Below are 26,430 nucleotides of genomic sequence, written 5' to 3' on the forward strand. Positions count from 1 at the left end.
CAAGGACCAGCCCCAAAGCAGCCCAGGAGCAACGTGTGGAGGCGCTGTCGTCCGTGGCCAGACACAACAACGGTGAGAGGCGCCGGGGGACGTAAGGCGGAGCAGGAGGAAGGAGAGCTACACGGCAAAGCAGTAGGAGCAGCTTCGCGGACCAGGAAGAAGGAGAGCTAGGCGGCGAAGCAGAAGGCGCATAGCTTCGGGTAAGGCAGCAGCTTGGGAAAGGCAACGCGGTGCCTGCCAGAGCACAATAGCCGACAGGCCATAAAGGAGGAAAGAGGTCCGGGCCACCTGGGTGAAACATTGCAGGGCATATAGAAGGACAACGCGACAAGGGCTTCGTCAACGCAGCTGCAGTTTGAAGCAGCAACAGGACAGAATAAAGGTCCGGGCTGCCCGGGTGAAACTTTTGAGGCCAAAAAACTGTATTTTTAACCAACGACAGCGGGACATTCGTTCAATTGTAAGTTTAAAACCGGTGAAATGTTCAAAGCCAGAGAAAGAACTGAGGCACGTGGATTCACGGTTTAGGTCTTTCAGCAGCACAAGCTTCAGCCTTGCAAAGTGAAAAGGGAGTGCCAGAGATCTAACCAGAGCAGCCCTACCTTGCAAACAAAAATCAGAGACAGTGAGCAAGAACTGCCTGATCAGAGGAACATGGATCTGGAGGCATTCATGGCAATGGCCAGGATGGCTGCTGCAAAATACAGACCCAATTGGATGGAGGCAATGGTCCCACACATGGGGGAGGAACAGGCTGGTCCCAGCCAGAGGGCGTTTTCCCCTCTAACGTTCCCCAACAGCGACAGCGAGGAGGCCTTGAGGGAGTTGCAAGGACTGGAGGGTGAAGAGGAGGCAGACGACCATGGAGAGGAAGAAAAGGAGCCGGCCACAAAAGGAAGAGAACCATGACACAGAGGGCTAAAGCAAGCAAGGAACAAGCCAGGACCACCAATAGCCCAGAGCCAACGGGGCAAAGGGAAAATGGAGGGCGCAGGAGGTTGAAGCTGTCCCGGCACCTATACCTGCTGAGGCTCCTGGGAATCGTGGCTCGCCCGGTGCTCCTGTAACCAGACCGGTGGTAGTTGCTGAGGAGGGGCTCACATCCTTGGGAGGCAGTGAAAGGTATGGTCATGCAATGTATGCAAGCGTGGGGCAATGGTCAATTAACGAGATGTAATGTAAATGCTTTTAATCAAATTGCAAGTAATGCTGCAGTGGTACATCAGGCAGGTATTTCACACAACACAGGATTCTCGGGGGGTGTGGTCCAGTTGCCTTAGGGTTACCGCGCTATGGCCTTAAATAACCCAAGCTCCTTAGGGGGGGTTAATACAGTGCAGCAGGAGGGGACAGCGCTGGCAGGGGCACAGCAGGGTCCAGCATGGTGGGGTAAAGGGTTGTCGGGGCCCGGAGTGAACATTAGTGGGGGGAATCAAGGGACCCAGACTGCTCAGACTGCGGGGCGAGCCAATGGCTTGCAAGGGGGAATGTGGGGCAATGTTACTCAATACGAGAGACCAATGCCAGGCTTCTCTCCTGTCCGGGTGTCAGCGAGTTCCTTATTGTGGCACATCCCCGGGTTTACCAAGGAGAAGGTGCAGAGAAAAGAATTTATTGAAATCCTAGACTTGGTGGGAATGGAACCCTCAGGGGAAGGTATAACGGATTTGTCAGAGAAAGAGAAAGAAAAAAGGGAAAGAGAAAAACCCAAGGTGGAGCCAACCATCCACAACTGGCTGAAAGCATTCAAAATGTATGTCAATTATGCTTGAGAGGTACCCACAGGATGCATTGTCAATGATCGCTTATGAACAGTATATCCACAACCTGTACTTGAAACATGTGGGGAAGGTTGGTTACAGTATGACCGGGGCTTTCGGCTAAAAATGCAAGTATGGCCCGCCATGTCTTGGGATGAGATGCACATTGGTGGGGTCGATAGATAAAATGGTGCCTGCAAGTGAAGGGGGCTGGGGGGGACAGGGCCCAAGGGGAGAAACCTCAGGTCTGGGGGGGCAGAGGGCATTATTCTCAACGGGGTAGGGCGTCCTTTCGCGGGCACTCCTGGAACAGCCGTACCAGCTACCAGGGGGAGCAAGCACCTTGCTGGGGGTTTCATGCTGAAGGGGGCTGCCCCTTTGGTAAAGCATGTCGCTTCAGGCATGCAAGGGACAAGAGGGTAAGGGACCATAGCTCCGCTGCCGGCAAAGGGAAGCGGAGGAGTAGCCTCAAAACAAAAGAGAAGGGAAAGGGGGAATGAAGAAAAAGCACAAATGTTTAGGTGTACATACCCGCAGGTGCCTCAGATTGTAATTAAAAATTGTTTACCCACACCGGTTAACCTCCAGGCAATGACTCCCTTTTTAAATACATATCACAACAGTATGGATGCAAAGCTGCTATGGGAAGGTTTCAGGTGGGGTTTAAAAATTCCATGCACTGGGGTTAAAAGGGGTAGGGAGGCACTCAATCTCAGATCGGCATTGGGGATGCCGGAGGTGGTGGCACTTAAAGTGGACAAGGAAATCAGGCTGGGTAGAGTTGCTGGCCCGTTCACTTCCCAACCAATGGAGAATGTTGTGGTGTCACCTTTGGGTTTAGTCCCCAAGAAGGATGAGGGGCAATATCGCTTAATTCATCACCTCTCCTTTCCTGAAGGTGACTCAGTGAATGATGGCATAGCCGAAGAGTTGTGTTGAGTGCATTATTCCTCTTTTGATGATGCAGTGGAAATGGTAAGGGCAGCCGGGAAGGGGGCCCTAATGGGAAAGACCAACATTGAGTCTGCATTCCGGTTACTGCCTATTCACAAAGAAAGTCTGCATTTGTTGGCTTTCAAGGTGCAAGACCAGTATTTCTATGATAAATGTTTGCCAATGGGTTGCGCAATATCATGTGCCTATTTTGAGGTGTTTAGCACCTTCTTGGAGTTTTCAGTGAAGCAAGAGTTTCAGGAGTGGGGGGAGTATTACATTACCTCGATGATTTTTTGTTCATTGGCAAAGAAGGGACCGGGGAGTGCGGATCCCTCAAGAGTACATTCCAGGGGTTGATGAAGAGGACGGGGGTCCCGCTAGCTGAAGGTAAGACGGTGGGTCTGGTTACCTGCTTCACATTCCTAGGGACAGAAATTGACTCAGTCAAGGGTAAGTGCAGGCTCCCACAGGACAAGGTGATGAGATTGAAGGAGACTATCAAGGGTTTGAAGGGGAAGAGTAACGCGACCCTGAAGGAGCTCCAGTTGCTGGCAGGTAATCTCAAATTCACCGGGAAAGTCATCCCGGCAGGTAAAGTGTTTGCGAGAAGTATCAAGCTCAAAACAGTGGAAATTGCAACATACCGGTCAACATGTCAGGCTGGGATCCAATGTGAGGGAGGACCTTGGGATGTGGGAAACATTTTTGGAGGATTTCAATGGGGTACTGCTATGGAGGGAGGATTGGATCAGCAGCGACAGGCTCAGGCTATTCACAGATTCATCAGGTTCCCTGGGTTTTGGGGCAATCCTGGACAACAATTGGTGTGGTATGGCTTGGCCCACGGAGTGGCATCAACAGGGGATCACCAGTGACATCACGTTGCTCGAGCTGTTCCCCATTGTGGTAGCCTTTAAAATGTGGGGTGAGCAGTTGAAGGACAGAAAGGTGATGCTCTGGTCAGACAACCTGGCAGTGGTCGTCTAGCAATACAAGGGTTTTGAGACTGCTTAGAGAACGCAACAAAAGCATTCTTGCATTAAACATTGAGGTCAGAGCATGACATATTCCTGGGGTCAAAAACATAGCCGCTGATTCCCTCTCTCGTTTAAAGTGGGGAAAGTTCAGAGGGAATTGTCCAGGAGCAAGCGAGGTGATGACCCCATTCAAAACTCAATGGTGGGGCATGATTGGGGCGATCCGAGTTCTCTGATTCACACGGCGCTAGCACCAGGCACATCAAGAAGATACAAGACATGCTGGGAACAGTTCTTGGCCTTCCAAGAGGAGGTTTTGTTGGAAGAGCAGAGAGAGCTGCCAGTAAGGGCCTTTGTGGGCTGGTGCTGGCATTTAGGGAAGACCAGAGCATGGATGGTCTATCACTTGGCGGCAATAGCCCATTATTTTAAACTGAGGGGTAAAGGTGATCCCAAGAAGGAACATTACATTGTAATGGCCATGAAGGGCTGGGCAAGGCAGGTGGTGAAGAAACCAAATGAAAGACGGCCCATCGACATCGTAAAACTGCATAGATTGGTCAAATGCCTAGGGGAGGTTTGCCATGACGAATATGAGATGGTTTTTTTCAAGGCTGCCTTCACACTAGCTTTCTTTGGGGCATTTAGGTTGACCAAACTGGTCCCAGAGAATAGGGATGCCAAGGGAACGGGGTTTCTACAATTGGGTGATGTGCACAAGACAGAGGGCCGGTTAAGCATGTTACTAAAGAGGTCTACAACCGACCAGGAAGGGAAAGGGTGTACAGTATCTCTCAAACCCATCGCGGGGAGCATAGTATGCCCAGTCAGGGCTCCGACTGCCTTTCTCCAGCAGAGGCCACAGTCGGGCGGGGGGGGTCTCCTCTTCTCATTCACAGGGATGGGTCCGCATTGAGCCTTTTCCAGTTCAGAAGGGTCATGGACATGGCACTGGGGAATATTGGGGAAACAGAAGGGGTGTTGGGGACCCATTCCTTTAGGATAGGGGCGGCCACATCAGCAGCAGCCGTGGGCCTGGGGGCGGAAGACATCAAGCACATCAGGAGCTGGAGATCAGGGTGTTTTAAGAGATACGTCTGACCCGAGAAACTGTAGGGTTAACATGCAGCCTTCTCATCCCACTAGCAGCGGCTCGGAGGAGAAGGAGATCCGTCCGGGTGATAGGACACTCATTTGTGTCAAGGGCAGGGGCGAGCTAGATGTCGGAGCAGGAAGAGTTGACCCCCGGCGAATTCAGGATCTGGGGGCACGGGGTGCCAGGGATGAAATGGGCACAGTTGCAGGGGCATGTGCGCAAATTGCTGGGTAAGCAGCAAAAACCGGACGTATTGGTCATACATCTGGGGGGTAATGATTTGGCGGGCCTGGGGAGGGGGCTTTGATGAGGGAAATGTTCTTGTTACAGGAGCTGGCGGCACAACTGGGAGAGACGGAAATCGTCTGGTGGAAAATAATCCCGAGACAGGAATGGAGGGGCACAGAGAGCCACTCAGCAGTGGAAAAATTTAGAAGAAAATTGAATTTTGCAATGTCTAAATTCTGCAGGAACAGAGGTTTCCCACAGATCAGGCACGGCCTGATTAACTTGAAATCCCCGGAATATTACCTTAAGGATGGGGTACATTTATCGGCGATGGGGATGGATCTCTTTTATTGGAATATCTGCACTAAACTCCTGGAATTGTAACATATGGAAAGGGGGAGCCACGGTGGACGGTAACCCCCCCTGTGGCATGGCAGTGTTTGGGCAACCAAGCACACGAGACAGACTCTGAGCCAGGAGAAAGCCGAAAGTGTCTTCGCTCTTCTCAGACGAGCGCCTCTTGGGAGCCTAAGCAGCAGGGGCGTCTGGTGGTAACAATAAGGGCTCAGCTTCCCCCAAAGAAACGGCGCTCTCCCCACTCAGGAACACCTGCAAGGGCAGGCGAGGCTTAGGCGCAAAGGGTTGGGAGAGTTGGGCCTACAGTGGACTTTTGGAAAGAAAGGCGGAAGCAAATGGTTGGACACGGAGCAGTCGCCGCATCTTCAGAGCTATTTCCACTAATGTGTGGTTTTTATGATGTTGTAGAAATAAATCTGCAGCCTTTTTATGCCAAAAAAACAAAACGAGACTCATTCTGCACTTTACTGGGAGAACAGAGTAATGAGCATGTACTGTACTATGCGTCCAGACGGACAGATGCACGGGTTATGGCTGCCAACATAAAACAGCCTTCACCATGCTGTACTCATTCTGCATCACAGTGCAACTGGCATCAGGTCCTGGTGATGTGCCCCTTAAAGAGCCAACAAGCAGACACAAAAAAGTAAAAGACGACCCACCTTAAAACATGCTCAACACAAGGCCAGTCCATAAATCCAAGGTAGAAAAATCGTAGAGCATTGCCGGATGATTTTTTGTCAAAGTCCTGTTAAAAACGACTGCAGAAAACACGTCCCGAAAGCAACAACGTATTTCCCCTAGCACAAATCGCTCGATATGTATAGAAGAAATAAATTACATTAGTCCAACATCTTTATGAATACAAAGATCAAACGTGTCCAACTGCGTGTCTGTCAACACTCTTAGAAATGATTTCCCTGTATAAATAATTTAAAAAAACACTTCTGCAATCGAAAGGGTTTACTTTTGGAGAAAACACAGCAGTCACAGATAAAGTGCCAGGCTATTATGCAAGTCTATGCAAAAAGGATGAGTATATTCGCCCTTGGTACATCTCACAAACCAATAATACAACATGCTAATTGTAAAAATTAGAAAAATATTGGTTCCTCATATAATAGGATGGTTCATTGTGGTATTCTCCGTTAGGAGACATTCCAGCGAACAAACCATCAGCAAAAGTTTCACCTAGATAGCGAGTTCTGTTATGATAAAATAACGGTGTTGCTGCAATGCTGTGTCCTGGTGAATGAGAGGGTGACGATTCTTAATGCTGCCTCACATTTGGGCGTTGATAGACAGTGGATAGCTGTCATGGCGATGCTGTTAGGAGGTCGTGTAGTCAGGCACCTGTGGTATTGTTATATTTTAAGTACAACTCAGTGGTACAATGCCAATAAAAAATGCAGAGACCTAGAAAGGCAAGGCCTTATGTAGAAAAGGCCAACAAGTCCAGTGCATCTAAAGTAGTATTTGTATTAAATAAAATAAGTATACCGAACGTTTTATAATAATTATTTAAAAGGGACCACTCTTGATGTGCAGAAAACATGCAAATACAGCTCAGAACCCCAATATGTGGTTAAGTATGTGTCTTTCACCCCTCAATAAAAATGCTCATGGCATGACTAGCGCAACTGGCGCTTTTACAGCTTCCGAGGCTGCATAAAAGCAGTTTAAATGATCAGAGCATGACAACGTCATAAATGATCCGATCGTAATACAAACTTAAAACATGCAAACGTTTAGTTTTTTCAAGCCCTTGGACGAATTTCTGTGAAGTTTTCTGTTCTCTTGCAGCTAGCTACACAACAATGAAAACTTAATTACAGTATATTAGCGAGGATTATGATTTGCACACAGGGAATGTTTTCTTACCATGCTAAACACAATAATACAGGTATCAGAACAAATGTGGATGTGTTTCATGTAAAGCAGCAATAACATACCCGGTTTTGTTTTTGTCGAGTAAACTAGGAGCCATGGCTCGGAGATACGCACACGTACATATCAGCAGAAGGATTACAGTCAGCAGACTCTGGAAATTGAAGATGGCAGACTAGCAAGAGAAAAGAAATACACGGTCAAAGAACCCTACTCTTTCATCAATCGTATTGCTGGTTAACTATCCTGGGTTTCTTTACATTATACTTTGCATTTTAAACATAACATTCAACTGCTTCCTCAGTAAACTCGCACCATTCACGGATTTAGTTTCCTTATGGTAAAGTCCCAAGGGCTAGAGCAACGCTAAAGACCACTTACCAGCCAAACATATTACCTTATTTTTTGGTGCTCCACAACAACAGGCATACAACCCTTATTTTGAAAAGGTCACTTAAAAAGGTAACTTGAAATGTAAAATGCTAATTAAACTGCTAATTAACTGCTTAGGCAATAATGCCTTCACAAGCAGGCTGTACTAAGTGACAACAATCTGCTGCCCGAGTAAATGAGGGCAGCGAGCTGCTACTACCCCAGTGTGGTCTGCCAGGAAAAGCATTGTGATTAGCATCTGCAACAAGTGGCACATTTCTGAAAACACTCTTGTGAACAGATAATAAACAATGTACCCAATTTAAATAGACAATCAATGGAAACAGACAACCGGCTCAAACAGGAGCTTGTTTTAGGTCAATGGCATGTGGGGCAAGGAAGGAAAAAGTTACTTACCTGTAACCGTTCTCCAGCATGGTTCTGGCAAGGATTCACATGCTCATGAATATTTACAGTCAGGTCAGGAATCCTCAGTAAAAGAAAAAACAGTCACTTTCACAACAGTTTCACCTGAGGCATCCAGCACAGCTAAGAAAAAAACAGATATGGAGGATGTAGCGAGAAAGGGGAGTGCGGTTGGCACCACCGCACGCACCGTAAAGGACTGCAAGAAGCGGTTGGATGACCTGCGCCTGCGAGTATGCAACATCTTGTCAGCCAATGGCAGCCAGGGGCTAGCAACAGGAGGCGGTGCACACTCCCCATAAAGTTGACAAGGTGGGAAGAGACCTGCAGCTCGACAATCGATATGGAGACCATTGAAGGAGTAGGCAGAGCGGAGTATGGAGTCCCATCATCGGCTGATGAAGGTGAGTGACCCTTTGCGCACAACACAAGTCCCCACAAACACCTGACATCCAAAGTACAATCTTGTCCAACAAACGTGGATCTGATGAGAGCTACTACATGGCCCATCATACACACATTCACATATCCCTGTCTAGATGCTGGCCCCACCACTGTCACATCAAAATGCATGCTGCATGCTGCTCCTATACCTAATACACACCTGATACACAGAATAAAAGCACATGTCACACAGCACGCAAGCAACAACACACCTGTAGGCCACACAGAGACACCATGCTAGACATGTCAACACTTGAGGGATGCCAATACTACCCCCCAATCTTGCACACACCCTGTCCACCACAACAACAAGCATGCAATGATCCACATGTCACAAACACCAATGCATGCATGATGAAAGTACTCCTATCACTGAAACCCTGCCTCTCTCTGTCCCCCACAGGCACGGATGCAGAAAGCAACGGGCATGATGCTGGTGCACAGCCCAGGACACCAGCCAAAACGTCCAGTGGTCGGGACGATGGCACCAGGCCATCCACATCCAGGGGAACAAGGTTGATCCAAGTGGCACACAAGGCACACACCAGTGCCCAACCAGCTGCACAGCCCCCAACACATTACCAGCAAACCCCTGCCCCTGCACCGCTGGAGAGACACGTCTCACAGGATGAGCCCACACCTGTGGAGACCCGAGCATGACGGCACACAGTCGGCAGCCACTAGTTCTGTTGGGGAGGCAGCTGCATCCGTACCACATAGTGCCGATGAAGACGAGGGGCATGAAGAGTACACCCATGAAGGAAGCATCTTGTCGGGGGATGTTGTATGAACGCCCAGCCCACAGGACACCCCACAGCACGAGCGTGAAGGCGAGGGCCGACATGAAGAGTGGGCTCCATTAGAGGACAGCCCTGTATTGCCCACAACACCACCAGCCAATGAACCATCCACCTCCACGGCAATACAGGACCTCGAGGGACGTTTGTCAAGGACGGAGGGCCGCCAACAGGAAATGCACAAACTTGTAAAGCAATATGTTGCTGATGGGGAGGACACACGCCGTGCGATGAGGAAGAACCCTGTGGCCATCATCAAGGCTGTTAATAGAAATTCCAAGCGGGTCCATGAGGGCTTTGCTACTGTGGCCCAGATCCTTCCGAGAATGGCCAACACCATGAAGCAGCGGCATCCGAGCCACAGCCATCAACTTCGTAGACTGCCACGCCGGCCAGCTCCACGCAGACCAGACCTGTGCGCAGGTCCCTGCGCAGCATGCGGCACACTGACATGCAACCCACTCCTCCGAAGAGGGGGCGGCAGTAGCAGGTGTACTGGTAGTGCATCTGGACACATGTTGGACACTTGATGGGTGGGGGTGTTGGGGGGGGCGGGGAGGGTGTTGGAGGAGGGAGAGGAAAGGTTGGAGGGGTTGTGTGGGGGTTAGGGGGTGTCTGAGGGTGTTGGGGGAGTGGAGAGGGTGTGTGTGGGGGGTGGAGGGTTCATTCATGTTGTAAATACCATCTGTACAATATACCTGTTGTGTTAAAAAAAATCTCATAACTGAACATTGCTTCTTCAGCATGTGTCAATTTATTGAATTTATTGAATGACAGTGTACAGTGCAAATTCATCCCCAAACCCAGTGCCCATATCCCCCCCCCCGTCACAGAGCCAGGGTCCCACATTCATGTCACCCTCTGCATCCCAGTACATCAGAAACTATGGTTTATCAATAATTGGCGCACAGCACGTCCCTCATGAACATCGTGGCCTAGCCGATGTGCAACATCATCTTCTTCACCTGATGGTGGCTGGTCCATGTCAGGTGGCAGAGGAACGTTACGCTGGATGCACATGGCACATACCATGATGTTCTTGCCTTCCTTCTCAGGACCGTAAATGAGTGCGCCACCCGACCTGCTGAGGCAGCGAAACCGTGCCTTCAGCAGGCCAAAGGTCTGCTCTATGACCACACAAGTGTGGATATGGACACGATTGTAGTCCTCTTCATGCCTGTTCTGCAGATTCCTGACAGGGGTGAGGAGGCACGGCTTCAGGAGATAGCCAGCATCACCTGCATGAGAGCACAATAAGGTATGTGTAAGGGTATTTCTTCTGTTCCATTTGCGCTTAGCCTGTACATCGTTCATACTCATATGAAGTATATTGTAAATGGCAGCTATTGATTCACATCTGCGCAACTATCTGCCCTGTACACAACTTGGCACTCCATGGTGCTGGTCTTGGGTGACGTACACGACTTAGGGGCCTTGACATTGGAATCACCAACCACCCAGATGGAGTGACAAGGCCCATGATGTACTCAAATGTGAGTTGTGTGGCAGGGGATGAGACCAAATGCATGTTGGGCAATGTTTGATGCATTAGGCTAATCCCCAACGTGATACAGCTTGTTTAGTCTATCATGCTTTTGGATAATTATTGACACCATGCACGTGGTACCTCAACTTCTTCACACCAGTCACAATGGCACAATATGATTGTTGGTAGGGTCCCCCAGTGTAGAATGTTGCAGGGTATCGACTTGCATGCTGGTACTCATGTGCTGTGGGCGATTCCTGCACCAATCGCACCCATGTAGGTAGGTGTTAAATACTTAATGGCTCCAATTTGAGGCATCCTTGTCACGTGTGTTTTCCCATTTGTATTCATCTGCACATGTTGCCATGGTGTTATGCAGTGTTACTGTTGTGATAGGGGATTTCCCTGAGGGGGAAGTCATACTGCGCACTCATGGAAGCATGACCTGCGAGGTGCTTCGATGCGGTCATGTGCATTCAGCTTTGTGACTGCATGATGGTGCATTGTGGTGCTGTGGGTACAGTCAGGTGATGTCCAGTGGACAGTCATTCCTGTGCCATGAGCAGAACATCCTTAAAAAAAAAAAAAAAAGTGTGCTGACGTCGAGTCCCAAGGGCTTGCAACCCGATAGTATTATGGAGTGATGAGCAGTGACATTGTTGCTGAATATCCAAGGTGGAAGAAGGGGGGTAAAATGACAGTGTATTGTGAACGTCTTGTGTGATGGTTCATCGGAAATGCTAGGTTCACTCATTACTCAGGGTGGCTCTACAGAAATTATCAAGCAGGGTTGGTGGATAGATAGATAGATGCAGAGGACGAGGGAAAGAAAAAGGGGCATTATATGTTTATTAAAAGTGAAGCGGGGTACCAAAAATCCATTTATGATTCTAGGAAAGTTGGCCATGTATGGCGATGGGAGGGGGGTGCTGATTGCGAGTCATTTATACATTGGAGTGCGGCCCGAATATTTTGGCCTCCATTTTCTGTATCATGCATCTTATTTGTATGATTATGGGCACATTGTTTGCCAGCATGGACAGTGTCCAGACACCCCATTGAGGACACTCCATGGCCCAGAGGGCAGACTCCCCCAGCAGCCAGGCACGTTGTGCAGCATCTCGTTCCATATAGCAGGGTAGCGAGGAGTTCCGCAGCACCATTGCATCATGCGTGTATCCTGAGAATCTGGCACACGTGTTATCTTGCTGACATCACACACCATCTGCACATTGATGGCGTGGTATATATTCAGATTGCGGTACACCACCTCCACGGCATGCAGGACTACCAACTCCATATGTGGGTGCAGTCGAGGGCACCAATGACATTGGGCATGCCTACCAGTGCATGAAATGCTATTTTGGTGTAATTCACCTCCTGTTCTGTCTGTGGTAGGGATATGTGGGCCTTTGCGTGCTTTAGGAGTGCATTCAGCACTTGGGTTAGCACACCAGAGAAAGATGGTTACAAGCGGAGCACAGACACCACCTTCAGCAGCGGGGGGATGGCGGTGCGGATGTTGATCAGGCTGACCAAATCTTCATGTATCCGCTACGATCTTCGGTCTACAAAAATCGCCATTGCACACCATGAGGCAACAGTTACACCTTAAGATGGCCGCCCATTTTTTGGATCAAGCTACCTTTGCCTAAAACCAGCCCAGCATACCTCACTGAGCCTCTGATTGGTTGTAGCCCCAATCACATTCTCCAATGGTGTACCGGCAGGCGTAAGCCGGGCCAGTTTCGTCAATGCCCAGGGAAGCAAGGCCATCAACTGTCCGAGCCTGTCCCAAGCCTGTCCCAAGCCTGTCCCGACCGTTCACGCCGTCAGCCGTCCCCCCCCTGCTCGATTTGCCCTCCCCTGGCCCGACCCACATTTCAAGCCGACAATCAAGGAAAACACTAACCCCATCTGCTTTATTGCCTGCTGCTAAGTGATCTGCTCCATTTCACCGGGCCCACCTTCTGGATAACACGCCTGGCATACAGACCCCCCCCATTAGATCTGTTCGCCACACTACATGGCCATCAGGCACCCTGGTCCCTCTGCCCCTGCTCACCAACAACGACGACTGTGCTACGTCTTCGTTCCAGCGAGATTGACAATCACTATGAATGCATGCCTCTAAGCCTTACTAAATACGCATTTCATAAACAGTTTATCGCCACCTTGCGTGCACTATCCCACCCAAGTTGCTGCATAACATTCTGATTCCGCTTGTAATTTAAATTGCACTCCTATTTGTGCTATTGTATGCCCGTTACAACGCACTAACTGCTGCTCTACAAACATTGAATGTAACCCGTGCATTGCCCGCTCCCTACCCTTTTTCTTGCTTATCTTGTCTATTTAAGTGATAAAAGCCCGATTGTGCCGCAAGTATCTCTGCCTCCAACCTGAATGCCCTCCGTTGCATAGCGCACACACTCCCGAGTGCCTCTGAACCCACGTTTATTATGAGAATGCAACTAACACAAGATTTACTGAGCCTGTTGCAAGTATTTCTGTACATAACGCCACAAGGCTAGATGTTCCTGCTCGTACTCCAATTACTGACTTTGCCTCATGCCAATGTGACCTCAAACTTGACACTCGCACTATTACTAGTTGTAAGCGATATTCAACCAACACTACAGCTAAGTCAACGCCTAGTCTGGGATGCTGAGGAAAACCCTTATTGATGTATTTTTATGTTCAGTTCAGTACTCTGGATGACAACCCTTGTATAACACCCCCCTCTTAGAATCCCCCTGACCCCACTGAGCCAAGAAGTAGGTTTGTTTTGCAAATTAAAAGGTTTATTTGAAAAATTAAATATATATATCTCACACTTTATAATAAATTAATATCTGATAGTACACTTAGACATATGATGTTGATCAACAATGGGTAATCTGGCACTAGCACACTTCTTTACAATCAATGAGGAGTTAGTATAGGATGGATAAAGTAGCAAAAATACTTTTATGGTTTCAAGGGAAAATCAATGAGGAACAAAATGCAGTACAGAAATACTTGATATGATTTTAGCAAAAGATAAGATAAACACTTTTTCTCTGGCAATTCACCCCCCTCCCCTATGCAATGTAAGAAATGGAAGGAGATGGAAAGAGGAGCACACAGTTCTCAGGAATGCAATCAACTACAATACGAAATTCAGTTCCCCCCCCAGCAAGCTTAGAGGAAACAGGTAGGAGTTTGAAACACAGGCCCAAAATGCTTTTTAAATGTGATGGCAATGGATGGGAAAATGTGCCAACTGATTTTAATTCCCTCTAGAGATTCAGGGTGAGTGGGAGATGCGTGTTGGTATTAGTTCAGGCTCACTTTAGCGATGCTCTATGAGTTATTACCAAGTTGCAAACGGATTTTAACAAAAGAAAGAATGGAGCTGCTATTTTGACAAGTGGAGAAATTGAGCCAAAATCGCAAATCGCAGTAAATTTCGCGAGTGCGTAAATTGTGATTGCGTAAAAAGTATAAGGAGTAGGAAGTCGGTTCTAGGTTTGTTGGAAAGCCTAGATTCTAAATTCCTAACCCAAACGGTTCCAGAGATACGGACGATTAAATAAAGGTACTTTTTCGGATTTAAAGTAAACACAAAATGACAGGTGACAGCTTGCAGCTGCAGAATTGACAGGTGACAGTTGTGCAGCTTTAAAAATGACAGATCACACGATTTCTAGGAGGCAGTTCTACTTAGGTTAAAATAGTTTGGATTAGATTATTTTAACTAAGAGATTGGTTCTGCACAGTTCTGCTATGTACTCACAATATAAATTTGAACTAGGCCTCGTCACGGATCTGGTCAACACGTCCGGCTGCGGTTCTGTCTGCTCGGCGGGTCAATCAGGCACCGGTTCTGCTCACAGCGATCTGGGTCAGCTCTGCTCTGCTGGTCTAGCCTCTCTGGATTCTGGATGTAACACTGCTTTCTGGGTACTGCTACAGGTTCTTGCAAAAATTCTCGGCAAAACTTCAAACAGCTCGCCCGGCTGTTGAATAGTTTGGTTAGTTTTGAGGCCTGCTGAAGAGGATTCAGCTGGTGGATTCAGGCCTCTCTGCTACAAATTCTGGAGTTAATTTCTGCTACAGGTTCTGGAGATTGATGGATTTGAAGTCTGATCTCTGGATGTGAAGTCGTCGGTCAGCATGCTCCGCAGCAAATGGAATTGAATGTCTCTACCGGTCCCAGCAGTCTCTTTTTATGTGTTTTGGAAAGTGGGTGTGTGCGTTGGTCATAACTAAACCTGCCCCTCTCACTTATCATTGGCCAATTCCTCCTCTCTCCCTTGATTGGGGGAAGGAAATGTGAGTCAGAGTGATGCTGTAGGTTTTATGGTCAGAGGAACCTCCCCTTGTCAGATTGCACACAAATATATTTCTGACCCAAATACATATTTATCTATGCACCATTTTTCTAATATTATAGGTCCAGTTAACATATTTTCTGTAGCACCAAACCATCCGATCCCTGTCTTTGTACGATGTTGTGTCCACTGATGACAGAATTCTCCCCTTTTCATCCAGATAACGACCTCTAAACCTTTCCAGATTTTACACAAATGTGCACCAGTGATATGGGTTACAGATGATAAAGTGTCAGATTTTTAACATGCATACATTTGGAGTGAGACCCTATTTTCCGCTAACAACCCCCCAGAATACACCACAGGGTCCTAACGCCTCTCAAAATGTTCACAGAAAAATCACAAAAATAATTACTTATATAATTCTGACAAGTCCGCACTATGAGTTATCTATCTTTTTAAAATTATGCCCTGGTCAAAAAGGTGTGTGGCTTCCCACATCACAGGGTGGAATAACTGGTTTATCCACTTCCCCCAAGCCAGCTTGTTCACAGAGGCACAGCTGCCTCCCAGTTTCTCCCAAGAGGAAGTTATTTTACAACGCCCCCAATATAACATTTGCCTGAGTCCAGGACAGGCCTTTGTTCAACTCCCTGTAGTCCCCAGCTGCTCCACCCCTAATCTAATCAGAGAGGTGACAACTCCTTTTGGCAAGGGGAAGAGTGGCTGAGCAGGTTTCAACTCCTGTCGGGGGTAGTTGTCAGGCAGAATCCAGTTTCATTAAGCCAGGTTTCAGCTAAATGTTACTTTTTGTTCCCAGTTTAAATCACTTACAATTTTTACATATACATTAAATAATTACTTCCTTCAAGTCATTTCAGAATATAGTTTTACATTGTATCCACCTCTTAGCAAGTCTTTCCTTGGTCTGGTTTTGTTTCATTTGTTCAGTTTAACACAAAGGTCTGGTGGTTTTAAAACGCCGGCTTTCTGATAGTGGTGAATACTGGTAATGCAACCATTTTTGGGATTAAGAAAATGAATTCCCCACAGTTCTGAGTTACTTTTTTGGCAATCAGCATTGCCATTCCCAATGGTTTCAGGCTACTGTGTGTGTAGCCCAAAGGTGGTTTTAGGCAGTGCCCTCCTGTGCTCACAACAAAGGCAAAAATGGGTGGCAGCCTATTCTTCACGTTTTCCCTGTGCACTCTCTGGGGAGTTCTGGCCATCATGATGTTTTCCATGCCAGTACTGCACAGTTTTATGGTAGGGCTTGTATGCATGGGTAAAAACATCCCACAAGCCCCCCCTCTTGCGATGGCCATGCTGTCCTTTCGGTGATGGAACTCGCAAGATCTGGGATGTTCGCCTCCTCTTCTTCCAATTCCATGGATGGCACAGTTCAGCATCTTTTCCTCCCTCCAGTCGATCAATCAGTTCTCCTTGCTGGTCCTGATGGGAGGATTGGGCGGTACCCCCGGGTCTCTGCTCCCGGTCCCCGGTCGTCCTCCTTGGTCAGTCTCCATGGTTTCATCTCTCCTAGGATGATAAAGCAAAGCGGCAATACCTATTTGTAGACATTTCTTCAACACTATTAATGGTGTGGCGAACATATACATTTTATGAATCAGAAGATAGGAACATATACATTTTCTTTTTTAAATTAGGAGACAAGAACATATATATATATATATATATATATATAGGATCACAGAATTTTATATGCTATATGTGGAATATTTTAGGGTTGGAACTGAATTACTCTGGAGCGGCCCCCTCTGGGATTCCAGTGGATTTCTCCAGTTGTTGCAGAGTGTGCCTGGGATGGCAACACTAGCCGATTTATATGTACCCACTTGTCTTCCCCTTCCGCCAGACTGCCTTTGGGGATGCAGATCTTATAGGCAACAGGGGAGATCTTGTCTATAATTTCAAACGGTCCCTTCCATGTAGGCAAGAATTTTCGCTGTTTGGCCTTGTTCCTTTGGAAATTGTATAGATAGACCCTATCACCCACCTTATATTCCTTTCGGGGAGTTTTCAAATCATAGTGGGCCTTCATGCTCTCGGCTGATCTTGCTAGATTCCGTTGAGCATAGGCAAAAGCATGCTGAAGGTGTTTCCTTAAATTCTCCACATACTCATGAGTTGTGGAGGCATTTATCAACGTTTGCTCTTGGGTTCTTTAGAGCAAATGCTGGGGAAGCACCATCTTGCGTCCAGTCATCAACTCAAATGGTGACATTTTGGTTGCAGATGAAGGGGTAGATCTGATGGCCATTAGGACCAGAGGTAATCGGATATCCCAACTTGGCCCAGAATCTGCCACAAACTTTTTTAAGATGCTCACAATGGTTCGGTTATATCTCTCCACTGCTCCAGAAGAAGCTGGCCTGTAAGCAATGTGTAGCTTCCTTTTAACCCCCAGTATCTCCCACATCTTTGTCATTACTTCACTGGTGAAGTGGCTACCTCTGTCTGACTCAATCCTTTGAGGTAGACCAAAACGGGAAAAGATGTGGTTAATCATCAGGGCAGCTGCAGTTTCTGCCTTGCAGTTTGGGGCTGGGAGACATTCCACCCACTTGGTAAACAAGCATGTAACGGTCAACATGTACTTGTTTCCTCTAGACGAGCGGATTAGAGGGCCTACAAAGTCGATTTGCAAATCTGACCATGGCAGCGTCATCCCCCTCTTTTGGAGAGGCGCACGGTGTGTGAGGGATGATGGCTGAAATTGTGCACACACAAGACACCCCTTCAAGTATTGGTCGAGGTCCTGCCCCATGTGTGGCCAGTATGCAACCTCTCTTAAGATTTCCAGTGTTGTGTGAAACCCCCTATGACCGGCGGTGGCCGCATCATGGGCGTGACTTAACATCAGGCTTCGGAATGAGGTAGGAACCACCCACTGATCATGGCCAGCTTGGGATTTCCTTACCAGCAAACCGTCTTGGATTCGGAACATTTTTGGACATTTCAGCAACACTCTTAGGTCCTCTTTCCCAATGTAATTGGTATCCGTCAGGGGAAAGTTCTCAGGGTCCTCAAGGTGTTGGTAAAACTTACCAATAATTGGATCCCCCTTCTGAGCTGTAATTAAATCAGCATCAGGGGTCTCCTTACTCCATTGTGCAGTTGAAAGATCATTGTGAGCATTTGTCTGGGACCTAGTGATAGCAGTGACCTGGATTTCCCCCAACAGGGACTCTATTTCTATTAGATCCCCTTGGATGGCCCCGGTTTTGGCCAGCTGATCAGCTAAGTCATTTCCAGTTTTGTCTGGTCCCTCTACTTTGGAATGACCCTTGATCTTTTTCCAGTAGATGGTCATCCCATTCGATGTGACCAGATCATCAATATTTTGGATTAACTTCCCATGTTTCAGGGGTTTGTTATTAGCGCATAACATGCCTCTGGTTTTCCAGTTGACCAGGTGCTCCACGAACCCGTTCCGTACATAATCCGAATCTGTGATTATGACGAGTTCGTGGAGTTGATGCTGGACAGCAGTGAGGATGGCCTGATGCACAGCCATCAATTCTGCCACCTGACTACTTTGGGGACCAATTTTGTATCCAGCGAAGGGTTCTGGAAACTCCTTCACCCATGCATTCCCTACGCCGGCCACCAGTTCTTTCTCCCCGTCGTTGTCAACATGGTAAGAGCATCCATCCACATACAGTGGGCATTCCCTCACACTTGTCTTCTTCAAAGACTTTGTGTGGGGAATTAAGGTATGCCTCCATGTTGTCCTTGATGTTTAGACTTTCGTCCTCGAGACAGTTTTCTCTGGCACAATCATGCAAGTCAGCCAGACCTTGCGTGAGGGGACTCTTCTTGTTTTCGCCATATCTGACCTCCACAGGAAAGCCTTGCATTGACAGAATCCAGGAAGTAATTCGGGAATTACTCACATTTCCGGCCCGGATTCTGTCACTTTGGAGATATTGCAGAGGCTGGTGTGGAGTCTCCACTATGATGTGTTCCCCCTGGATAAACGGGCGGTAATTCTTCAATGCCCACACCGTTGCCAGGAGTGGCTTCTCACAATCGTTGAATTTTTCCTCCACAGAGGATAAAGTTTTGCTCGCATAGGAGATTACTTTATTGACCTGGTCATGCTTTTGGTATAATACTGCCGTCAAGCACGTATTAGAGAACCCTGTCTCCAGGAAGAACTCCTTGTTTCTGACAGGGTAAGCTAGGCAAGGCGCTTGTGAGAGACTTCTTTTGAGTTGTCTTACCGCCTCTGATTGTTCTGGACCCCATTCCCACTTGACCCCCCCCTTTCAAGGGATGAATCAGGGGTCTAGTGATCTCTGCGCAGCCTTCAATGAACTTTCTGCTGTAATTAGTCAGTCCAAGGAGGCTCCTTAGTTCCCGCAAAGTTGTGGGGTCTTTCAGTTTCTGGAGTGCTTCCACTTTCTTTTCTTGGGGACAGAGACCCTGAGGAATAATCTCATGCCCCAAGAAATTAACACGGGTTCTACACCACTGTGCTTTCTGAAAGGAAAGTTTTCCTCCGGCGGCCCTCAACTGTGTCAGAACATAACGGATCTCCGCTATGTGTTCCTCCACAGATGAACTTTTGATGAGGACATCATCTACATAAGCCAGGTTACCCCTCACACCCAGGTCGGGCATGGCCTTAGGTAGGAAAATGTTGAATTCATTGCCGGAGTTGAGGTATCCAAAGGGAGTCCGGGTCCATGTGTACTGCTGGCCCCCAAAGGTAAAAGCCAGTTTGTATTGGTCCTCCCTACTGACGGGCACGGTCCAGTATCCATTGGTCAGGTCTATTGCTGTGAATACCTGTGACCCCTGAATCTGGGCCAGCCCTTGGTCAATGTAGGGCAGAGGCCATCGGGAAGTATGGACCAGTTTGTTGAGCTCCCTAAGGTCGGTGCAGAGTCTCCACTGGCCGTTTGGCTTCAATATTCCCAGCACCGGATTATTGAAAGTGCTGTGGACTGGACGGATTATTCCCCGGGACTCAAGGTTCTTAATTATTTCAGTAAGGGACTCCATGGATGTGAGAGGCAAGCGATATTGCTTCACAAACACTGGAGTCATTCCAGGGTCCGTGGGAATTGTTGTGGTGTGGATGTCGGTGCGACCACAGTCATATGAGTCTACCGCAAAGAGATCTTGGAAATCCAAGAAAACTTGTTTCAACTTTTGCTTCTGTTCTAGAGTCACACAAGCATCAGCTAGGTTGACTCTCTTCCACCATCTGCCTGAAGCCTGAAAAGACTTCTGGTTTGGCTATCTCAGCGGCCTCCTCCAGCTGGGTGGAGAAGTCCCTGGTCAGAGTGCTGATTTGGACTTGAGGCTTCAGGTGAGAAAGGCAGCCCTCATGGACCTGGAAAATCACCTCATCCCTCCTGAAGTCACAAGTCACATCTTCCTTACCATAAGTTCAATTAGTGTACACCAGGAAGTTCCCCCCAGGCCGGGTGTAAATCCTGTCTGGTGTTGTATTGTTCTCACTGTCACTGTCAAAACAGTCCTTGGGGATTGGTCCTAACAGTTCATTTCCTAAATCAATGGAGAAATGTCGGTCATCAATCGCCATTCCAATAATGGTGCCTGCGGCTAGAGTAATACTCCGTAAGTCGCTGTTATCCACCTCTACTGGAATGGTGTCATGTTCTATGTTGGCTAATGGTGTTGGGTTTACCCCTAACCCTTGCTGTTGGAGAGAAGCATTTAGATGGATATAAGCATCAGGGTTTTTCAATTTTTGTCCTCTTTTAACTTTCACTTCCAGGGAGAATTGTCGGGTCCTTTCTGGGATGGGGACTTCCTCTTTGATCTGAATTTCAACTGCATAAGGTTGCAATTGAGCTGACCTAAATGCTTTTTCTGGATCATCAAAGCCCATGGGATTATCCGCTAATCGGGACCAAGCTTTGAAGTTTATTAGGTCCAAACTAATGGCAAAGCGATTGAGAATGTCACTGCCTAAGTAAAAGGCGGCAGTGACGTCTCGCACGACCCAACAATTATGGACTATGGTCTTGTTGCCAATGGAGATTTTGAGCATACATCTGCTTGGCAGGAGATGTATGGAATTAGGTGCTTCCAGGTCCATTTCCCATTTGTCTATCAGTTTGAATGTGGGAATGGCTGGATCTTTTGGGAGTTGGCGGAACATGGCTTCGCTGATGAAGCTCTTTCCGTTGTTCACACACACTCGAGCGAGAACAGAGTCCTTCCCATCACGTAACTGAACAGGGATGAACAACTGCTCTCCAATTTGCTGAATATCAGCCAGGCTCTGAGCTGATTTCACATCTTTCTGGACTATAGGAGTGGGAGTTTCTGATTGTGGATTAGTAAAGAATTTCAGGGTGTAGCCAGGCTCTGAGCTGATTTCACATCTTTCTGGACTATAGGAGTGGGAGTTTCTGATTGTGGATTAGTAAAGAATTTCAGGGTGTTTCCTTCCAGTGTGGAATACCACCTTAAACTGGAAGGAAGGTTGATTTTCAGAAATAGAGAGGACCCCCCATCACCAGTCTGTTGTCCTACTGCTATTACCGTCACGTCTGGAGTTTGGTTGTTCTGGAAGTGAAATTCTACTTGGTCAGATTTTTGTTCAACCATGTGGCAGGTGCCGTTTAAACTAACATGGTTGACACTCTGTTTTTATTTTTATTGGTCGGCTAGTCTGGGTCCAGAGGACCTTGTTTACACAATCTATTAGGGGTGACAACCTTCTCAGGAGGTCATTCCCTAGTAAACAAGGGGTGCCCTCCGGAGTCACTACTATGACCGGGTGTTTCACCTTGTGTCGCCCAATTTTAATGTCCAAGTCTGCAGTCCCCTCAACAGGAATTTCCTTCCCGTCAAAGTGCTGCAGTTGTCCAGGAAGAGAGGTGAGAGGAATTCGGTAATTCTCCCCCCTTCCTGCATTTAGTTCCTCAAAGACCCTTTTGGACAGAAGGGTAGCTTGGGATCCAGTGTCCACCAGTGCCAAAATTGTACCCTGCCCCTGTACTTGTACCGGGGCATAGTATCTTCCCTCCTCCTCCTCAAGGGGGCACAGATAATGCACATTTTTGGACAACTGGTGGGCTAACTTTCTGGTTTTGGACATTGCTAGCGAAGAGGTTTGGGCAGAATTCTGTGGAGAGCCTGGGGAATCTGAAAGAAAAAGTTGGCAACTGGAAATGGTTTCGGGTTCTGGGCCGCCCCCCCTTTTTGGAGGCAGGCATCAGGATGGGTTTGACCCTTAGGATTTTGGTATTGTCGGTTCTGGGATGAGATGATGGGCGGCGGTAGCTCAGTCTCCACATCTCCCCAGTCTCAATTGGCATCCCTGGGGACCCATTTTTCTTTGGGAGGAGTTCCCCCATCGCTAAAGGAGAAGATCCTTTTCCCAGGATCTTCTGAGGATCCCTCTCCCTCAAATTGGAAGACCTGTACCTCCTCCACAAAGTGGGTCTGTTTGGGTCCTTTGTTTCTCCTACCCCCCTCTGCTCCTTGGGAGGCAGGCTTTCAGGGGCAGGAGATTTTGTTTCCGGTTCCTGGTTTTCCAGGGGCTGTTTACGAGTTGGGAAGGAAGCTTCCTCCAAGGCTTTACACCCCCCTTCCCCTTGTGCCTCTTCCCTGGGAACCGGTGGGTTATCGGGGTGCTGCCCCCGTCATTGTTCTGGAGCACCAGGTCCAGAGTTTGGGGCATTCTGCGGTGGCATGCTCATCTGAGGGTTCTGTTGAGCCCTCAGTATGTGACCCAGATCTCGTGCCATATTTTGGACCTGGCGCTCGAGTTGTGAAACCCGCTCAGGCTGATACGGGGATCTATTTTCTCCCCTGGGCTGATCCCGGGAAGGGTAGCTATCCCTTCTCTGGTAGTACCCCTGGTTGGGAAGATTTTGGTACCCCTCCACCCTTGGCCTCCCCTCTCCCGGATTAGGTTGTCTGGGCTCAGGGAATTGGGGAAAGAAGGATGGATGATTTTGGGGCTGGAAATTGGGTGGATACCTGGGGAAAAAGTTCTGCCCAGGATTTGGAGAATTTCTGCCCTCCTGTGGGAAGTTGGGAGGGAAGTTCCCTGGGTTAGGTGCTTGACTGGATCCCCCCCTTGGGCTGGAGGAGTCCACACATAACCCAGGATTGGTCGGTTTCCCTTGTAGCGGGGACTTACATAGTCAGGGGAGCGGGGACCCCATTTGTGGGACTACCTCCTCGACTCCCTGTCTGTGACTGGCCTGAGGGCCTTCTGGGCTGTGAATTATTTGGTGCAGGCAGGTTTTTAGGCCCCCCCCATCTCCAAATCTAAAACGGGGGCAACCTTTACGTCTGCCACCTTGGCAGAAGCAGGGGTGCTGTTGGTTTTGGGGTTTTTCGGCGCGTTAATCTTATTTTCGATAGGCTTCTGCACCTCATAGATCCGGGTAGCCTGTTCAATGACCCAGTCTAAAGATCTTTTCTCATGAAAATCTCTCACGAGCTGGGTCATTATGTATTTGGGTAAGGCATGGAAAAACGTATTGATAAATTCTCTGCTATCCGTGCGCACCCTTCTGGTGGTCTGTGCAAAAGCACGCTTTAATTCTTGCACAAACTCTTGTGGGGCCTGATCCTCCCCACATTGCAAATTGTAGGCTGCCTTGCGAGCCTCTTGAGGATTTCTGTGCACAGAAAAATGTTTCAAGATGGCCGCCCTGTATGTGGACCACCTTGAATGGTTTTGATCCTCCAGCCCCGCAAAGAAACTGGAGTATTCTGGTGAGAAGGTCCACTTTACATATTGAATACAGCTTTGGCTGTCCTTCAAATGGAAAGTCTCCATCATTTGCTCATAGAGCTCCAAGTGTTCCCAAACAGAATACTTGGCGTTCTTATGATAAGGCGTGATGACACTCCTTATTGCCTTTATTTGTTTCAATGGGTCCTTAAGCAAGGCCCTTTTTGCCTTATTGGCATTTTTTGGTTCCGGTAACCCTGGTCCATTCATCCTCCGACTCAGAAGCGCTGCTCCCAGAGGTGCCCGTCTGATCTTCCAGGTTTTCCCGGATTCTGCGAGCCTGGGAATGGCTGGCAGGATGTGGGGACCTGGTCTCCTGTGTCCTGTAATTCTCAGAGGAGTCTTCAGACCCCTCCTTGCTGCCAGGATTTAATGGTTACCCCCCCAATGACCTAACTGGGCAGAGGTTTTCAGGATGCCCTTAATGGGCCTACTCTCCTGGGGTTCCCCACTAAATTGCACTGTGCTTGGGTGCCCATACCCGGATGCCCACCCATCCATTCCTGGGAGGTACTGGCCTATGAGCCCCATACTTCTAGCTGGATAGTAATCTGCCATCCCCGTGGCCCTGGGCTCATGTGCGCAAGGGGACATGGGGATGGCAGAGTCCAGGGACTGGGAGAGATGAAGGCCTCTGGTACTAGGGCTCCTGAGGTTATGCTCAGGAGTTTCTCTTTCCCAAACCTCATCTCTATCCGCCCATGCTTCCTGTTGCAATGCAAGAGCCTGCGCTTTCAGTTCCTCAGTTAAGGCCTTACTAGACTATCAATCTCTCCTACCTGTTGCTGGAGCCTATCATTGTGCTGACAGAGAGCCTCATTTTCTCTCTGTGCCTCCCGATTGGTCCTGGAGTACTGGGCCAGTCTCTGCTGCAGGAGGGTTACCTCCTCAGTCCCATCCCTACTGGCCTGCTCCTTTCTTGCCAGAGCCTCCTCCACCCTCCTGGTGTGCAATAACAAGTTCTGGTGTTCTTTTTGGAGGTCACCCAGTCCCTGGAGGGCCAGGTGATTTTCTTCCATTTTCCTTTTTAAGTGGCAGACTTCCTGGCCTAAGGTATCCCTTTCCTAACTAAGAGCCTGCATCTGTGCCGCCAGGTCGTCCCTTTGCCTTTGGAAGGCACCAGCTTTCTGGCGTTCCTGGCCAAACTCTGCCTGGGTATCCAGGTCTTTCAAAATCATTTTATTGCTCTCTGCCTTCTCCCTATCTAGGTGGCTTTGCAGGGTGACTACCTGCTCGGCACATGGCCTATTGAAATCTAATTGTTGCTCCAGCTTTTTCTGGCTCTGCACTAGGGAGTCCAAACCTTCTTGGTACTCCTTCTGCAAGGCCAGAAATCTGGTATCCTGGTCCGCCTTTTCCTGTTTCAGCACATCCATATCCTCCTTTATTTTAGTGATGTACTGTCCGCTGTCCTTTTCTGACTCCTGGCTCCTGAGCAGCCTCTGCTCAGAAGAGTCCAGATCAGATTGGGCCTTCTCTAACGCCATCTGTTGTCTATTTGCCAGATCTTGGCCTTCAGCACATTTGTCCTGCATGGCTCCCATATATAGATACAAATATGCCGCTATCCTGGCAATCTTATTATGTTCATCTTTGGCTTTAGGGGCCATATATAGTTCACTCAGGGCCACATGTAGGGGACCCTGATCTCCCCATATATCTGACCCTGTTTCAGTGACCTGTTGCGCGATTGCCTGCAACCAGACCGTCTGGTCCTGATGAGTCCACTCACCTCTCACAAATAGCTTATGTAAGAAGTGCTCGCTGGCTATTTTCATATCTACCAAGGTTGTCATTCTGGAATTTGAGTTCCTTCCTGACTTACAGAAGTTTGTATTTTATTTTGCAAAACAGACCGTTTCCTTAGAGTGTTCCTTTGAGGGATGCTTTCACAGTGTAAAACAGCGTGGTGATCTAACCGGATAGGTGTATCTGGTCAGTTGGCACACTGTATTAATCTGCACAAGTGGTAAATCTAACCTTGAATCCCGGATGAGCCCCCACTTTTGTAAGTGATATTCAACCAACACTACAGCTAAGTCAATGCCTAGTCTGGGATGCTGAGGAAAACCCTTATTGATGTATTTTTATGTTCAGTTCAGTACTCTGGATGATAACCCTTGTATAACACCCCCCTCTTAGAATCCCCCTGACCCCACTGAGCCAAGAAGTAGGTTTGTTTTGCAAATTAAAAGGTTTATTTGAAAAATTAAACAATATATATATATCACACTTTATAATAAATTAACATCTGATAGTACACTTACATATGATGTTGATCAACAATGGGTAATCTGGCACTAGCACACTTCTTTACAATCAATGAGGAATTAGTATAGGATGGATAAAGTAGCAAAAATACTTTTATGGTTTCAAGGGAAAATCAATGAGGAACAAAATGCAGTACAGAAATACTTGATATGATTTTAGCAAAAGATAAGATGATCACTTTTTCTCTGGCAATTCACCGCCCTCCCCTATGCAATGTAAGAAATGGAAGGAGATGGAAAGAGGAGCACACAGTTCTCAGGAATGCAATCAACTACAATACGAAATTCAGTTCCCCCCAGCAAGCTTAGAGGAAACAGGT

General features: G+C 48.0%; 1 protein-coding gene across 1 annotated transcript in view; it reads right to left on the minus strand.

Annotated features, from left to right (window-relative positions):
• TMEM167A (transmembrane protein 167A) overlaps positions 1-26,430 on the minus strand; it is a 123,772-nt gene that overhangs the window by 57,414 nt on the left and 39,928 nt on the right. The window contains exon 2 of the mRNA XM_069627576.1: positions 7,307-7,416. Coding sequence (XP_069483677.1) covers positions 7,307-7,416 — 110 coding nt within the window. The remainder of the gene's footprint in view (positions 1-7,306; positions 7,417-26,430) is intronic.

Source organism: Ambystoma mexicanum, chromosome 6p, assembly GCF_040938575.1.
Source record: "Ambystoma mexicanum isolate Mex_15411 chromosome 6p, UKY_AmexF1_1, whole genome shotgun sequence".
In the NCBI taxonomy this organism is placed as follows: Eukaryota; Metazoa; Chordata; class Amphibia; order Caudata; family Ambystomatidae; genus Ambystoma; species Ambystoma mexicanum.